The sequence below is a fragment of the Hippoglossus stenolepis genome, chromosome 8 (assembly GCF_022539355.2).
Source record: "Hippoglossus stenolepis isolate QCI-W04-F060 chromosome 8, HSTE1.2, whole genome shotgun sequence".
Taxonomy (NCBI): Eukaryota; Metazoa; Chordata; class Actinopteri; order Pleuronectiformes; family Pleuronectidae; genus Hippoglossus; species Hippoglossus stenolepis.
The window spans coordinates 5,242,960-5,261,327 of NC_061490.1; the positions used below are offsets into that span (position 1 = coordinate 5,242,960).

An 18,368-nucleotide genomic window follows, 5' to 3' on the forward strand; every position below is an offset into this window, starting at 1 on the left:
ATACAAATTTGGGATCCGCACCAAGATTTAGTGGGATCTCCCCTGACCCATACAACATTCTTCCACCAAGGCTCGTGGTAATCCATCCAGTAGTTTTTGTGTAGTGCTGCAACTAACAGACAAATGCAGATGAAAACAACCTCCTTGGTGAAGTTAATGAAAGTGAAGTCTACATATTCACATCAGCATCCTCATCCTACTGGACCTATCTGCAGCCTTCGATACGGTTTCCCACACCCTCCTCATCAACCACCTGTCTGACCACCTCTGCATCACCGGTAAAGCTCTTGCTTGGTTCCAGTGCTACCTCTCCAACAGGAAACAGTTTGTCAATATCAGAAACTCCTGCTCCTTCCTAGCACCAGTCGACCATGGCGTTCCTCAAGGCTCTGTGCTTGGCCTCTTCACAATATACATGCTACCACTTGGTCAGATTATCCGTCACCATGGACTAAATTTCCACTGTTACGCTGACAACACTCAGCTATATCTCAGCACCAAACCCTCCACCCAACTTCCCCCACAGTCCCTTGTCAACTGCCTCCATGGCATTAAATCCTGGATGTCAGCCAATTCTTCTCAAACTTAACAGCAGTTAAACAGGGCTCTTGGTTGTGGCTCCCAAGGGCCTCCTCCAGAGGGTGGGTGACTTGCTTCTCACTGTGGAGGGCTATACCATCTTCCCATCCTGGGATGTCCGCAACCTGGGAGTCATCCTGGACTCCACCCCTAATTTTTAAATCCCACATCAAGTCTGTCACCAAAACTGCCTTCCACCACCTCAAAAACATCTCCAGACTCCAACCCTCACTTTCAGACTCTGTTGCCCGAAACGTTCATCCATGCCCTTATCACCTCCTGCCTGGACTACTGCAATGGAGTTCTGTGTGGGGTACCCAACAAAGCCCTGGACAGGCCCCAGTATGTGCAGAACTCAGGGTTCTCACCTGTTCCAAGCCCTGGCAGCACGTCACCCCAACCCTCATCCATCTTCACTGGCTGTCAGTTAAATCCCCACAAACCCCTCCATCTCCTCACTTACAAATCCCTCCAATGCCTCGCTCCGAACACATGTCTGACCTACCTCAACCCTACCCCCTATCCAGGAATCTGTGATCCTTGACCGGAGTCTGCTCACCATCCCCACCCTCTGGAATGCTCTGCCAATAGAGATCCGCAATGACACATTCCCCCGGACGTTCAAAAAACTACGCAAAACTCATCTTTTTAAAAATGCATATGGTCTGATACAATCTGCCCTTGTCTTTGTCTCTGTCTCCTTAAATATGTCCTTCTCCCTCAAATATGTAAAGCGTCCTTGGGTCCCTTAAAAGACGCCATAAATATGTAAGTTATAATTATTAAATTGGTTCCAAATTGCCTGCTTGTGATGGAAAACTGGTTGCCACTTCTAAACATGATGATATGCTCATGCCTGAGTTCCTTGGTTTGCGTTAATGCTGTGACAGCAAGATCTGTTTGTCAGATTTCCGTATTAAAGGGAAGTCATTTAATCCTGGCTCTCGTGTTGCTGGGATACACTTTTTTTACTGGGGTGAGTGTCTGCCTCAGTCACACCATCATACACCCTCTGATTCAGTTTCACCGTCAGTTTGATGAAACTCAGTGTTGGTAAGTTCTAGCCAGCAAACGTGTTGGACTCCTACCCCTCCTTTACTTCTGTCCATCATAACAAAAATAAAAACAGTATCTGGGCGCACAGCTGTTCAACTCAAGACTCTTTCTTTGTCAAATCTAACTGTTTCTTTATCAAAGTAATGCATTCTGCTGGCCTTTACTTTGAATGTAGTGGTAATGGTGGTGACATGAAGAATTTGTCACTAATAAACATCAGTTTTTGTAGCCCTCAGCATGAATCTGGCCAAGGTACTTGAATGGCTTTGGATGAATGAGTTGGATTACTGCTGTGAGTCAGTGATCTGTTCAGCTGTCTCCTTCCTGCAACATGTGAGAGACATCTGAGGAGTGGGAGGATATTAACTCTGAAGTGATGGGGCGACTTAATCAGACAGATTAGTAATTTTATACTTCTGTCAACACACACACACACACACACACACACACACACACACACACACACACACACACACACACACACACACAGGGTAAGTTCAACTCTACTTTGTACTAGTTACAAATCTATAAACACATATGTTTCTACCTCGGTGGGGTTATCATGTTTGGTATAACTTGTGAGTTTACATAGTAAATACAGGAAACAACTAAAAAGTATTGTTGCATGTTCAGTGGCTCAATGTATGACGTCAGTGAGGATTCACACTCAACTTTCATCTGGATTCATGTGGTCGGCTCACGTCATGGAAAGAGCTAAAGCTCCATTTCAAATGAAAACCAACCTTCAGGATGTTTTGAGTGAGGACATTCACTACATTCACCACAATGTGATTCAGACGAGTAAAAATAGAAACAAGACTTGATATTTAAGACGTTGCCAACACACACAAATCTCAGACTACTTGATACACAGACACACACATTGGCGAGGACACATTCTTTTCCTATGAGATTTGTTATAAAAGTCAAGTTGGATTTAGGTAAGAAGTGCAAAAAGGGCATTTCTGGTGCAGACGGACAATAACTGACGTTCACGCTCTTGACGCGAACACACCATGCACTGTGTCAGCAGAGGAGGCTGCTACCTGGTGAATTCCCACTGTGATATTCACGAGGACAACCAGTGGAGCAAGGAGAGCCTCCAAGTATGTTGGCTGAGCCTGATCATTGAAACAAGACCACAATACAAGTAGGTTGTTCTCCTATGAAATTCAGCTTTTTTCTGTCCATTATGAAGTTTGTTTGGTATTTGTAGATTTGCATGGTCCAGTGTTCAGTATGATGTAGTAAGATGAATGAAGGTAAAGCAGAATGAACATGCTCAGTTTTGACCAAGAGTGATTCACACAAAGTACAGTTGAAAACTGCTGCTGTTCTGCCTTGCTTTGGTTGAAAATTACTCTTCATGACCTGATTGTGATATCAATGCAGGTCGTGTACGTCAGCTATGAACCCATTCGAGATAGAAAATATTTCAGGGACCCATTCATGTATGTCCCTTGGAATCATTGCACACTTAGTTGTGTGGAAAACAAGACACAAAAAAGTCTTGGAAAGATATTAGACATGTACTGAAAGTATTTTCACCATGTCAACACAGAATACAGAAATTTTGATCATTTTCGTGGGTGAATCTAAAAACTTTTCAAGAACCCCATGGCAGTGTGTCAGGCTCCGTTTGAGAACCACTGTTATATGTTGCCAGTAGCTGCATAAGGAAAACACTGTAGATATGTGATGAGGTCATAAATCCTACCAACATCAGAATCTCAACTAACCAAGAGCAGTAAAGCAGCAGTTTTACAGAGATTAAAAATCATCAGTCTGGTGTTTGTATTATGTTCCAGGCTGAAACTGTCAGAGACAGATAAAGTCCGCAGAGAGAGTTATAAGCTCCAACAGGTGGTGCACTTCATGGTCGAGAGGGGCCCCAGTCAGACAGTGATGGTGGGCACTCTCAACGGAGCTACGAAAGAGCACCACCTACCTGTCCTCCACACCGGCAGGGACCCAGGCCCTGCCAGAGCCAACTCTGGGTGCACAGTGGAACAGCCAGCCACACAAGAGCAGATGAATGATGAGGTGAATAAGCAGGAAGTGACTGACACAACTCAGGACCTCAGAAAGCCAATCAGAGTGAACTTCAGAGCTTCCAGCCTGATGTCCTCTCCAAGAGAAAACTCTCATCGGGCGCAGAGGAGAGAGTGAAACAAGGAGGTGCAGCTGAAGGAACATCAGAAACTGCAGCACAGAAAATACAACATAACATTTGCTCTTGTTTACATGCTGGTATCTGTACGTTAACATTTGCTTTAAAGTTGCATGAAATATCTACACTATGAGTTAAAATAAAACACCTAATGAAATGAGCCACTTTTACAAAACTTCTGCACAACACATCTTCTAACTTAGTATTTCAGTATCATCCAAATAAGAGTCTTACAAAAAATGTTTTTGACTTTTAGAAGTTATTATGTTAGTGAATTGCTTGATTTAATTTGTCATAATTAAAACACTAAAAAGCTGTGAAATATGTTGTATTGTGGGAATAACACATTCTGAAGTTATTCTTTTAAGATAACTGTTATGCCCCAGAAAACTATATATTTTTATTATTATCAGTGATTTCCATATAGAGCTCCATGAAAATGTACGTAGAAATTATTTGCACTTACTTGTTGATATTAACATCAATAAAATTGTCACATTAGAGAAAAAACAATTAATAAATGTGGATACATAATCTTTAATCGTTTGTGATAGGAATATAAATGAGTATTAATGTGTCAGTTATTTCTCTGTATTCCTGTTGCACAGTTTATAAAATGCAGAATTAGTTTCCATGTCACTACTGTGCCATTCTCAAGAGAACAAATGCAAAGACAGCACCTCCTTGTGGTAAAATAAAAACATTGTAAAGAGACCCCCACAAAAGATGCTTTTATACTCGAAATACAACAGTACTTTTGAGAGTCTGAGGAGAAAATGTGAATAACCTAGAGGAGTAAAAAAAATGTATTTGAATAATTGAACTGAACAGTCAGTGGCAATACATCCAACACTCACCAAGCTAGATTTCAATAAACAATCAATTACAGGCCTTCAGTGTGTTTTATATTTTATTTTTGCTGTAGCAATGTAATGAGTTTCAGTACCAAGCACTACTTTGTGATCTGTTCCCTTAAAATTCACATGCACCTGAAATAGTCCTGTCTCCCTCCTGATAGACAAGAGGCTCCCACAAAACCAGACTGAAGACAGAAACTGTCCCACAACCGTCCATTAACATATAAAAACCAAGTATCAACACATGCCAGAGCACTGACAGACTTAACCATGTTTTACTAATGTTGAAAGTGTGTTTTAAATGTGTGCCTGTTTTTGCTTTAATGTAGTGTTTTAAATAAAAATTTCCTGATGAGACATTTTTATCTCTGCGTGTTGCCTGGGGCGACATGCATCATTTTTTAAAGCCATTAATTCATACCAATGACAGGATGAGCAACATTCACACACTTACTCACCTAGACGTGATTCATGGCCCTCAGACGATCTCAGTAAAATGAACACAGAATTTCTGACCACCTTTCCGAGGGTATAAATAGAAAAAATAAAACTGTATATGTAATCAAACATTGGTTGAGTATCCAATATGGATATTAACAGAGAGATCCTAATGCATATTTGTGATTGTAGGTTTTCCCACAGTTGATTTAAAGCTAATGACTCTTATCTGGAGTGTCTGAAGTAATGGTGATGTTGTATTTCAGCATGTTAAACCTGACAGAAGATCTCCTCTTTTCTAAACTCTGAGATGAAGGATGGAACTTTCAGATGCTGAACATGATCTTGTTGAGATTATCTTGTGTGTTTCCATTACATCCCTGTCAAGTAAGGATAATTCCTCAGAATGAACAATACATGTTCATTTTCAGTGCTCTCCAATAGTCAAATGAAAAACACCAGCCTTGTCTTTTGTCACTTTGTGTGAAGCTGGATTTTCCCTCCTAATATGGCTTCCTCAGCTTTCTTGTGTTTCTGGACAGTGACCTGCAGCTGCCAGTACTTGAGATACACCCACATGAGGCTTCCGTTCTTCCTCTTGTCATTGTTTAGCAGGTCAGCACAATGCTTATCTCTCTTAAAAATGTCCATCAGGTCAGACTCTAGGTCTAGTTCTGCCCCGATGGGTTGTTTGACGACCCTCAGAAGCATGTTCTTCTCCATCTCCAGCCGCTGATCTCGAGGTTGGATGAGGGAACAGTAGGCATTCTGGCGTTCCACAAGGTGACCCTCTAACTCCTTCAGGGTGGCTGTGGCTCTCTGGCACCAGTCCTGCTCTCGTTCCAGGGCATGATGCAGCACAGCACCCGCAGCTCCGGACTTTACCAGCTTTTGCTTCTCTTCCTCCAAGGCCTCTCGCTCCTTGTAAGAGAGAAAAAAGAGCTTTGCTTATAGAGAAGAAGCTTTAGGTTAGGTAGGAAAAGTGAACAATATCAGAACTGGAGGGCCAGTTGAGGTGGGAGTTTTTACCTGTTGTAGCTGTTTCCGCTCTTCCATCAGCTGCTGGCTCTGTGAGATCATGGCCTGTTTGTAGCCTTTCACCCTCTGTCTCTCCTTCTCTAGCTCCAGCTCTAGTTTAGCAGCTGCCCTGCGCCTCTCTGTCAGGGTCTCCCTGTACCGTGCCTCCATCTCATTTCTCATGGTGGACACATCCTCGTCATACTGGGCTCTGACCTTCTGGATCTCCCTCTGAGACTCTCTGCTCCAGATCCAACCTGATGGGGTGGTGGGAGATAGGATGAGGGAGTGAGAAGATATCTCAAGTGCAGACCAACTGCAGCACATAATACAGATTTTCTAAACCTGCTTGGCTCCAGGTTTTGAGCGACAGTAATGTGGTGACTGTATGACCTGAGGGTAAAAATGATCAAGCAATCAAATGATAAGCAAGAGTGCGTTTTGTCTCTAAAACTTGGCTTTAATGGAGCAGATATAAAACCTGGTAAAATTTGAAACTTTTTAACACCATAATAAGACCTTTGTCAAGTACAACAGATGTGACGGTATATTGAAATCCCACAACTACGTACACTGTCAAGTTATCTCGCAAACTACAGCCAGAGACAGACTATCAGTTGCAGTTTTATTACAGCCTGCGAATATCTGGACTGAAAGAACTACAACACTCAGAGACCTTACAAATCAAGCACACTGCCAAAACACTTCTCTTAAAAAATGTTTATAGCAAAACAGAAGTAGTGTTAAATGAACATTGACATAATAAAATGTTATTATGTCAATGTTCATTTAAACCATAAAATGTAAATAACATTAAGACCTACCTAATCATAGTTAAGACCTAGTATATAATATTTTAACATACTACAATTATTAAAGGCCTAAAATTCAGATGATTGATTTTTGGACTTAGCAGACCATGCAGAAATCCTGAAAACTGCTTCTGGTTGCCTTGTTGCCATTTTAAGTCTAGTGAGTTAAATGCTGAAGTTTTTTTCTTAACCTGTGATAACAAAATCTCAAGTTAAATATCAAGATTTAAAAAGTAAAAAAAAACATCTTAGAGGTTAAGTGTAAATGTCACACAACCGACTGGGGTGAAAACATAACCTCCCTGGCCAAGTTAAAGGTTCAGTGTGTAAATATAGTGGCATCTAGTGGTGAAGTTGCATGTTGCATGTTGCAGGTGAATACCCCTCACCTCACCACCCCCTCCCAAACATGAAAGAACCTGTGGAAGCCTTCAGTTGGAATAAAAACGCAAAGGTGTTTAGTTTATCTAGTTTGGGCTACTGTAAAAAACATGGCGGCCTGCATAGAGAGGATCTGCTCCTGTCGTAAATATAAAGTTTATTAAATATAAGAAGGAGGGTGAGGTGAGGGGTATTCAGCTGCAACATACCACTTCACCACTAGATGTCACTAAATTCTACACACTGAAACTTTAACATTGTTTGTATAAATACATGTACACTCAACTCCTCAAAAGCTGTGTTCCCGTATTTGTTACCACACACACACACACACACACACACACACACACACACACACACACACACACACACACACACACACACACACACACACACACACACACACACACACACACACACACAGTGTAACTTACGAAATGCAGCAAGTCCCAGCATGGGGACCAGCAGGGCGTAGTTCCATTGGTTGCCATCCCCAGCCCCCGCCCCCCTTCCTCTGGCATCTGGTTGGATGTTCCATCTGGGGGGGTCATTTAAGTTGTTCATGGAGGCTGTCAATCACACACATACATAAACACAGGGGAAACAGACATCAGTAATAATGTACATGTTTACATGCAGATTATGGGCAGATGGTGATGATAAAATGTGCAGCACAGATTGAATGATGATACTGAAGTAGCACAGGCTTCTCATTAACACTTCTAACACTGATGCTACAGTAACTAGCAGGTCTTTGTTATTCCTGTGCTGACAGGAAGCGACATGCCAGCAGCTGCAGGTATAAACTGGCTTAGAGACATAAACATACACGTATGATTATGAAGCTAACTGCGATGCCTCTCTTTCTCCAGCGGGGTCCATTGGGTTGGTTTCAGACTAACTGTACACTGTTATAAACACAACTGGGTTCGAAACAGCACGTGTGGCCTTTGCAAATTGTGTTGCAAATACGAACTATGCATAAAAACATCGTTAGCAATTAGCCTCGTTAGCATTCGCCAAAACACCGCCACAGCGAACCCAGTCTGGCATGAGTCGGAAATTTGACAGCCCGTCTAACCACAATACGGCTACGAGCTAACATGCTAGCTAACACTTGGCTTGCTGGTGCATGCTCGCGGTAGCATTTGAATATAAACCCAACACGGGGCTCTACAGCTCTGTGTTGTCTACAAGCAGCCAGTGGAGGGCTGTTAGATACACGATGCTGCGTCTCACCTTGAAGGAAACGTCTAGGTCACTTATATATTTGTTCCTCCTCACCCTGATTATACAATTTTAAACTTCCGCAGTCCAACTATACCAAGCGGGGACATTCAGATGGATCGTATATTCACAACAAACAAATTAAGTGCAGAAAATAGAGTCCTTATATGTGTAATACTATTTAAAGGTGCATTGGTGGCGCCTCTTTGGATATAATTAAGTTTATGAATTAATTTAGCGGATAATCATTAGGTGCAACATATGCGACACCCCCATATTTAGAGAGTGGTTTGGTCCTGTGCAGCAGAATATCCTATCCTCCGTCTTGTTTCAGGTTCGGTCCTTCAATTGACAACATGGCGAGTGTCCGTGCCGCGTCCCGTCTCCTCTCCAAGAGGGTTTTATCGAAATCAAAAGCTGTGAGTTATAACAATACGACTTTAAACTCTTTATGTATCTATAGATGCCATGTTTATGTCTTCTAGTTGCTTTTTTCGAGCAGAAAGGACCAAAGTGGACACACTTTGAGCTTTCGTAACCAGCGCACTCCGCCTTTCGTAACCTGTGTTATGTAGCCGAGGTTGTTTCAATGTGACACCAAGAAAAAAGCTTTTTTTACGAGTCTAACTAAAATGTTCCTCAAAGTTATTTCATCTCGAGTTGTTTGACGTCATACATTGTTAGTAACGTTTACAGTAAACTGTCAACAGAGCTCTGTCAGCGAGTTAATAACAGGGACTTCCGCTGCCCTTGTGAATACCTGTTAGCTGCTGCATGTTAACATGCTCAATGATAGAGGATGGACTATAACGTGTTTCTAATGAAAGCTTTCGACTTAAGTCATTTTAAGGTGATGACACAAGTAACGAAACATTAATTATTTATTATGTATTGTTGTTGGGGTGCTCGTAGCAATACATTTATAGCACTCTATGTTTATTAGCAGTCTTTGATTTCTCTAGATAAGGGGCCGTCACTATTTGATTTTTTTAAATTTTAAGATTTGTTCTGTTTTTAATTTCTCCTCTGTTATAAACTGTTTTATTTTCTGTCAGGTGCCTGCTGCTGCAGTTCAGGGCTCCAGGAACCTTCACTTCTCCATCTATGGCAAGAAGAACAGTGCCAAAGTATCAGATGATGTGAGTGGGATTTGCTAGAAATTTCAGTTTGTGTGTTCTCATATTGGCCTCTGCATTTGGTGTCTAAATCACACTTACTGTCGGAAAAAATGTAAAAATGATGACAGCAAACTAGCCTTACATTATGCAAACTCCATGAGTTATCCTGAGGTTTTACAGTAGCGTCTCTCCTTCATTGTCTGCAGATCTCTACTCAGTACCCAGTTGTGGATCATGAGTTCGATGCCGTGGTGGTAGGAGCTGGAGGGGCAGGACTCAGAGCAGCCTTTGGCCTGTCAGAGGCTGGCTTCAACACTGCCTGCGTCACCAAGCTCTTCCCCACCAGGTCTCATACTGTCGCTGCACAGGTACAACACATTTCATCCATCAATTCTTGATGGATGTTTCAGCTTGTTCAAGTCTTTCTGCATGTTGAAATAAATCTTTACAGATTTGTTTTGTTAGGCTTCAAATAAAGACAATTGATTTGAATTGTCGACTTGTTGCACAGGGTGGGATCAATGCAGCTCTGGGGAACATGGAGGATGATGACTGGAGGTGGCATTTCTACGACACAGTGAAGGGATCTGACTGGCTGGGAGACCAGGATGCAATTCACTACATGACAGAGCAGGCTCCTGCAGCCGTAGTGGAGGTAAGATCTAGCTCAGATACCCAGTTGCATGTTAACTGGCAAGGGCGGGCCTCTGACCACTAAAGAGCTAAACCATTCAATTAGAATGTACAACAACCCCCCCCCCAAAAAAAGCAAAATTAGGTTTCAAAACTGGAAATCATTTGAATCTTTGGGATAATTTTGTAAATATATATTTAAAATCAAATCATATCACATACTAGCCTGCTGTAATGTTGTTAGGCTGATATTTATAACAAATAAATCATCACACTGACAAGTCAGTCAATTTCAATAGCATAAAGGCTAGTACAGTTTTCATAATGCTTCACTTGCTCACCGTATAAAATATTATCCAATTACATATTTGTTATTACACCAATTAAACAGGATACAGATTTTATTATTTAAAATGTGCTGGTTTGCAAGTTAGAAAGATTAGATTTTAATACATTTAAGAAGATGGACCAATGGAGGGTGATGTATTTTAATACATCTATAGTAAAATTGTAGTTAAATACATTTTAAACACCCACATAAGGGTTAAGGATAGACCGGCTCAGATTATAAACCAAATGCTGACCTTTTGACTGAGGTTCATCTGACGCACAATAATTGCAGATCAGGAACTCATGTTGCCGTCTTACTTTCCAGCTGGAGAACTTTGGCATGCCGTTCAGCCGCACTGACGATGGGAAGATCTACCAGAGGGCGTTTGGAGGTCAGAGTCTCAAGTATGGAAAAGGAGGCCAGGCTCACCGCTGCTGCTGTGTAGCAGACAGGACAGGACACTCTCTACTTCATACACTATATGGACGAGTAAGTACACACACAGGTTCTCACCTTCTTTCTCTGACTCCGTCCAACCATAAAGTTCTTTTGTGAAGCACGGTTTTATCTGAATTTCCTGTATTTCTCTGCTTGTCTGTCTTCTGTTCAGTCACTCCGTTACGACACCAGTTACTTTGTGGAGTACTTTGCCCTGGACCTGCTGATGGAAAATGGAGAGTGTAAAGGAGTAATTGCTCTCTGCATGGAGGACGGATCCATTCACCGCTTCAGAGCCCAGAATACTGTCATTGCTACTGGGTAGGCGACGCCAAAATAACACAACTCAGCTTATAGTCTGTCTTGATTTTTCAGCTTTATGTAATTACCATAGTTTTGATATAATATACATTTCTTCACCTGTGCACATGTGTTTCTTTCCTTCCAGGGGTTATGGAAGAACCTATTTCAGCTGCACATCTGCCCACACTAGCACAGGAGACGGAAATGCGATGGTGACAAGAGCTGGCCTGCCCTGCCAGGACCTGGAGTTTGTACAGTTCCATCCTACTGGTGAGAAAAATACATTTAAAGATCAAGTTATGAAGTAGTTCAGTTTCTGAAGCGTTAAACTGAGTCTTGTGTTAACGACTCCACTGCAGCTAAATATGTGTACGTATTTGAAAGACATGTCTGGATTGCTTAAGCCATTTTCAGACATGACCTGTGGGTAAAATCCGGAGAATTGGCTGCAGAGTTTGCCTTTCACATTGACTTCTGCATTTCTACGGACATTACACTTGGAGGCCAGGCGGATAAAGCCTGTAGAAACTGCGGAGCGTCTCACTCTGACATTTGCGTGCACACATGCACCTCCTCCGGGGAAAATACGGCGGAGTCCAGTGCACGTCTGAAAGCAGCGCTGTAGTGATTTTAACTAATCAAGATATTTTATCAGCAACAGTTCAAAGTCCATTTGTCAAAGTCGAGCCCTAATGGTGTAGTAAGAGTATGAACAATCAGAAATGTTTTTCATTCTCAGTCTATTCACACTTTTATCTAGTGATCTATGTAATTCTTTTTTTGAGGGAGATTTTTTTTAAAGATTATTCATTAGATGTAAACACTAATTATCTATAGTTTAATTCTTAGAGAACTGCTCAAGTGTATATGAGAGATAAAGAAAATGGACTATTACACCATATCCTTCTGTCCCATTGACTATATGGAACAATAATACAATTAATTTATTAACGCTCAGTGTTCTTTTATGGTAATGTGGTACTTAGGATTACATATTATTTGAACTCCCTAACTTAATAACGATGTTGTGCCTTTTTTAAAATGGGGTGGATTCATGAGTCTGTTCAGGCTAGCTTGTTGACATAGAGGTTACATAGACAAGTGGTCATCTTTATTTTTGTTCCTGCTGGACATTCGACACCAGACCCTTCACTTACAGATGAAGTAGCCCAGTGATGTGACCTGTTTGATGTCTAATTTAAGTTACCATGGTTACACAAAGGAATAATGTTGTACCCCATATCAAACTGGGACATTATTGTGAGGATTAGTATCAAAGTCTGCCTACTATGATGCTATTCCTAGATAAATGATGACTGAGCTGGATCTCTGACCATCAGTGAGTCGGACAGACTTTGGTTTAACATGTGAATCTCTACAGGGATCTACGGAGCCGGTTGCCTGATCACAGAGGGTTGCCGCGGTGAGGGAGGGATCCTGATCAACAGCGAGGGAGAGCGCTTCATGGAGCGCTACGCACCCAACGCCAAAGACCTGGCCTCCAGAGACGTGGTGTCGCGCTCCATGACAATAGAGATCAGAGAGGGCAGGTATGGACTGAGTAGGAGTCTGTCACACTTAAATTACCACTCCTGGAAGATTGAAACCACTGAACAGGAAGCTGCTGATTCCCCTTTTTTTAAACCCCTGTCGGCCTTCATTTGTTCAGGGGTGTCGGGCCGGAGAAGGACCACGTGCACCTGCAGCTTCACCACCTGCCTCCTCAGCAGCTGGCCACAAGGCTGCCTGGTATCTCGGAGACGGCCATGATCTTTGCTGGAGTCGACGTCACCAAAGACCCCATTCCCGTCCTGCCCACTGTTCATTATAATATGGGTGGAGTTCCCACAAACTACAAGGGACAGGTAGGGCACATTTAACCATGCGTGCTAGAGATGTTTTGATTCCATTTTTCTCTTGGTGCAGTTTAAAAAATACCAACATATATTATTTATTACGGTATATACGGTACACATATCGGAGGTATTGAAGTACTTTGCTAGGAGCTTGACACACTGCTTTTTTTCTCCACAGGCGATCACTCATACTAACGGAGTGGATAAGGTGGTTCCTGGACTGTATGCCTGTGGTGAGGCGGCATGCGCCAGTGTCCACGGTGCCAACCGACTGGGTGCCAACTCCCTGCTGGATCTGGTGGTGTTTGGCAGAGCCTGCGCCCTCACCATTGCAGAGGAACACAAACCTGGTGAGGACCACTGTTGGATTGTTTAATCATTGATGATGCAAAAATGTCTACAAGAAGTCAAACACACACTCATACAACTTGCAGAACTTAAAAAAATCCTGTCAAGTTTCCGCAGCTCTTTTAGACATAGAGACGTAGGGTGATGAGAGTTGAGAAGTGTAAGTTCTTCTTCTGTTTTAATGTCAAATAACACCACTACTTTGTCAACACTCCAGAATTATAGCTGACATCAGAAGTTTTAGTTCATATCACGTCGCTGCTGACTCTGATGTGTTGTTCTCCTTTCAGGAGAGAATCTGTCTCCTCTGAAGTCCAGTGCAGGAGAGGAGTCTGTGGCCAACCTGGACAAGCTGAGGTTTGCTAACGGAAGCCTGAGAACCTCTGAGATCAGACTCAACATGCAGAAGGTAGACACACAAGCAGGCACACAAGCTGATGACAAACTGACATAGTGAAAAAGGAAAACTATTTGGAAGTGTGTAATCAGAAAGTAATTAAACATCACAATAGCTTGGGTTATTCACTGCACATTGGACACTATACATTGGTAAAGAATATTCTGCTGAGATCCCTCACAGTATCAACTGGCCTGTGTGCGCATCTAGTATATTTTTCAAAATCTCGGACAAACTTGATCTGTATAGAAACATGATTTATGCGTGTGTTTTTCTGCCTCTCTATTCAGACCATGCAGGCTCACGCTGCAGTGTTCCGTACTGGCTCTGTCCTGAAGGAGGGATGTGAGAAGATGGATGCTATTTACCAGAGCATGGATGATATCAAGACCTTCGACAGAGGTACGTCACCAAACTGTGTTCCTGTTTCTGTCGGTTTACAATTCCACGTTCAAAAGATTTCCTTATTTGTCTCACTGGAAGGCAAGATACTTAAAGTATTTTTTCTTCCCTCCTTTCCAGGCATTGTGTGGAACACAGATCTGGTGGAAACCCTGGAGCTGCAGAATCTGATGCTGAATGCCGTCCAGACCATCAACTCTGCTGAGCAGAGGAAGGAGAGCAGAGGAGCTCACGCCAGAGAGGACTTCAAAGTCAGTTTTATCTGAATTTATCAGTATATATCAGTGGTCTTCTTCGATGTCTTCTTCATGTCTGACACCCCTTTTTCATCCTGAGATAATTGTATATATTTTTTCTTCATCAACACACCCACTCGCTCGCTGTGAATCCTCCGGATAAACCCCTGCTGTATTCTCACATGGGCTCATTCAGACAATCTCCAGAGTTTTTACTCTAGAGGGCTGTCAGGAGAACCTCCGGAGAATGTCCGTAGCAACTGACTAGGGACATTTGTGTTCTCACATACAACCCCTCCTGATTATTTCAGGAGATTATCTGAAGTTCAGTGCATGTTGTAGTAGTAGTAAAGTAGCTTCACTCTCTCTCTTCTATTCTAAGCTGACTTTGTATTCCTTATTGTGTCTGTATATAATTACATAAACAAGCAAGCATAACACCTCACTCCTGATAACAGCCGCTCCCCTCTCTGTAACTTCCAGGACCGTGTCGACGAGCATGACTACTCCAAGCCCGTGCAGGGTCAGGAGACGAAGCCTTTCGACCAGCACTGGAGGAAACACACTATGTCCTACGTTGATACCAAGACTGGCAAGGTACACCCAGTGTGTCCAGTGTGTTCTCTACATTTTAAGGGTAATGGTGTGTGTATACATTAAATACACCTTTTGCCTTTGTTTGATCACAGGTGACCCTGGAGTACCGCCCGGTTATTGACACCTCTCTGGATGAGCAGGACTGCGCTCACGTCCCACCTGCCATCCGCTCTTACTAAGAGACCTCCTCTTCCTCCCCTGGTCCCTTCCCTCATCTCCGCCTTACTCAATGATCTACTATTTAACAAGATACATTTTCTGTAAAGGAGATGATGTTTTGGGACAAGTTTTGCTTTCAGTTGCACATTTGTACTCATTTAGAAATGGTTAAATACACAACTGTCTTGTCGACTTCATCCCTTTGTGTCACTTTCCTGTTTCCTCTCATTTTTTTGGTCTTGTGTGTGCATCAGGTAATATCAACGTGCTCTTGTGACCTCTCATGCTGTGTGAGCTGGTTTTGTGTATCCATATACCTTGAAACACTCAAGACAGGTGAAGAAATGTGGATTTTTCAGCTTTTAGCTGATGAGCACAGGAAAATATAAAAAGGAATAGTCAACGTGTTACAACACCTATGCTCGACTTTTTGTGACAACACTATAGTTTCATTTCGTGGTCTTGCATTGCATTAAGAATGTAGGCACAGTGACAGTTGGTCAAATCTGAGAAACCTTTCAAATTCGAGCTGAAGTGAGGAGATGATGGAAATTATTGTGATGTGAGATCCAACTGAGACAGTCGCACCTTAGAGGAAGTGTTGAGTTTGTAAATATTGCATAAATGTACAACAAACATGGCAACTTATACTGTATGTACTTGTTATGTACTACTATGTTAAGTATGAAGTAATCTTTTCTCACATACCATTGCCTTAGGTTTTTGATATTTGTGTGGTCTAAATGGTTAAATACATATAACTCATGTTCGGTAGATAATCAGCTTTAGGTTTATCAATATATTCCTGTAAACCAAATGAATCAGCTTGAATCTTTTTAGCCACATGGTGTCGGAACAATGACATGTTTTTGTTGTGTTGTCATTATCTCTTGAGGGTAAATTCCAGTGAGGCTCAGTGAAGTGCACAGAGCTGTTTTAGGTATTGGGCCTTTTAGATAGTAAGTGATTTGTGTTCTCTCATAAGTTATGAATTATTCAGAGTCCAGACATCAGTGTCAACTCTAAGTGCTTGAAAAGAAGATGAGATTCGAGTGGATTCTACAGAAACAGTCGCGTGTGATGTCAACTTTAAGTGTGATTCCCCCACCCACTGGAATTCACTTCCCGCGCCTCGACTACAACTTTCACAATTTAACAAATGCATGCGTTTGTTGTACTGAATCGCTCCAAGGGTAACATAATTTATTTGGCTGTTTTTAAAAAACAATTGACAAGTTTTTGCCATCTGCATGTATTTTCATATGTTTAATAAAGTGTACACCATGCATAGATACAAAATCTCCTGGTTTGTCTTCATCTGATGTTCAAAGAGTGGACACACTATCATGAACACCTACATACTTAAATTATATGCAGTTAAAAATCGATATAGTAAATATATCATGTACCTAACATTGAGTTTTGCACAAAACATTTCAGAGGTATGACACGTTTAACTTAAAGGGGACATAGCATGCCCATTTTACCACAAGTTGATATGGTTCCTTGGGGTCTTAATGAAATGTCTGTAACATACTTTGGTCAAAATACCACAAGGATCATATAAAACAGCACCCTTTTTACCCTGTATAAAACAGCCCTCCACAGAGTGACCTCTAAATGCTAATGAGCCAGCTCCCCCTCCCCCATGATTTTAAACGATATAAATTACATATTTTATATGATATAAATTATCAAATATGCATCCCATACTTTGTATTCCCCTTCTGTTGTCCTGGAGTTTTAATTTTCCCAATCACATAATTAAATGTCCCCCTCTGCCCATCCACTACAAGCACACAAGCAGACAGAGCACTACAAGACCATGTAGGGAGACTTCCAGTTCCTTGTTACGACACAATACCCAGGAAGCGCAATCGAGTCGCTCAAGCATGACGTTTCTGACTTAGAGGAACTATAACAAAACGCGCGAGTGTTTTTTCCCCAGAGTTTTGGGGTTGGTAGACATGCCAGATACCCACATTAACCTGTAGAAGCACTAATAAAGTGGAATTTGCATGCTATGTCCCCTTTAAAAGAGTTTGCAGCTTTTATTGAATACAGTTGCATTTTTGTCCACTGGGGGCAGCAGAGGAACATTGTTGAACTAGAAGATCAGCAGTAGGACAACCTTTGTACGTGTGTGTGTGTGTGTGTGTGTGCACTCTGTGCTCACATTTAGCTGTGAAAAAACACTTACAACAGAAAGTTCAGCACACACTTCCTGTTGGCACAAATGAAAGAACTGTCGAGGGGAAATAAAGAGATTTTTTTAATTTTAACATTTTGTGTGCCACACCCTCTGTTGAATTAGTTTCTCAAGTTCATATGGGGAAACGGTTGAGAAAATAAAAACAGAGTAAACATTATTGTAAACAGAAGTTGCTGCAAAGTGACTTTGCGATTAAATAGTAATGCTTATTCAAGTTTGTGGTTTGTATCGTATATATATATATATATAGTAAAAATAAAAAGATAGAAAGGATATTTATAATGAAAATATATAATACAGACAATTTTAGTGATAATGGTACTGGACTTTCCTCCTCATGCAAGTGACCTGTCACTAATTCCCCTTGTGGTCCTCTTCCTAATATTGTATGTAACACATCTGCACTGCTTTTATTTCATTATTCCAGCTCTAGGAATTAATTTCAGTCAATGTAAGTGCAATGCAGGCAGTAATGGACAAGACAGGGTTAAAGATAAAAGACATAGACAAACACACAAGTACAGACAAGGTAGAGGGTGTGGGAGGAACAGTAGCCCTCTTTGAGTGGAGCTGGAGCCAATCGCAGCTGACATTGGGCGAGAGGCGTATTATCATATTACAGGGCTAACATAACATGTTGGCTGTGGGTAAGGAGTTGGAGAGGGTCGGCAACTAAACAGAGGGTCACTGGTTCAAGCCCTGGCTCCTCCAGTCTGTATTCTGAAGTGTCCTTGGGCAAGTTTCTGAACCCCAAAATTGCAGACAGTGTATAGTGTATGAATGGGTGAATCTGCTATATAA

General features: G+C 41.8%; 3 protein-coding genes across 4 annotated transcripts; 2 read left to right on the forward strand and 1 right to left on the reverse strand.

Moving 5' to 3' along the window:
- Positions 1 to 2,510: 2,510 nt before the first annotated feature.
- zmp:0000000930 (telethonin) lies at positions 2,511 to 4,558 on the forward strand. Its single transcript, XM_035164467.2, has 2 exons — positions 2,511 to 2,785; positions 3,444 to 4,558. Exons 1-2 carry the CDS (start codon positions 2,652 to 2,654, stop codon positions 3,802 to 3,804), a joined length of 495 nt encoding a protein of 164 aa, XP_035020358.2. The 5' UTR covers positions 2,511 to 2,651; the 3' UTR covers positions 3,805 to 4,558.
- Positions 4,559 to 4,697: 139 nt separating this feature from the next.
- Positions 4,698 to 8,626, reverse strand: ccdc127a (coiled-coil domain containing 127a). 2 transcript variants are annotated; one of them, XM_035164465.2, is made up of 4 exons: positions 8,550 to 8,626; positions 7,745 to 7,879; positions 6,130 to 6,374; positions 4,698 to 6,021 (listed from the first exon to the last, which is right to left on the reverse strand). In XM_035164465.2, exons 2-4 carry the CDS (start codon positions 7,872 to 7,874, stop codon positions 5,575 to 5,577), a joined length of 822 nt encoding a protein of 273 aa, XP_035020356.1. In that variant the 5' UTR covers positions 7,875 to 7,879; positions 8,550 to 8,626; the 3' UTR covers positions 4,698 to 5,574. The 2 variants fall into 2 exon arrangements, with proteins under 2 accessions (XP_035020356.1, XP_035020357.1); XM_035164466.2 differs by lacking the exon at positions 8,550 to 8,626 and adding an exon at positions 8,140 to 8,533.
- A 239-nt stretch (positions 8,627 to 8,865) lies between these two features.
- sdha (succinate dehydrogenase complex, subunit A, flavoprotein (Fp)) lies at positions 8,866 to 16,649 on the forward strand. The gene is made up of 15 exons (XM_035164029.1): positions 8,866 to 8,956; positions 9,593 to 9,676; positions 9,862 to 10,023; positions 10,167 to 10,310; positions 10,944 to 11,108; positions 11,230 to 11,378; positions 11,506 to 11,630; positions 12,742 to 12,910; positions 13,030 to 13,225; positions 13,395 to 13,566; positions 13,855 to 13,973; positions 14,252 to 14,363; positions 14,484 to 14,614; positions 15,083 to 15,196; positions 15,289 to 16,649. Exons 1-15 carry the CDS (start codon positions 8,894 to 8,896, stop codon positions 15,373 to 15,375), a joined length of 1,992 nt encoding a protein of 663 aa, XP_035019920.1. The 5' UTR covers positions 8,866 to 8,893; the 3' UTR covers positions 15,376 to 16,649.
- Positions 16,650 to 18,368: the final 1,719 nt, after the last annotated feature.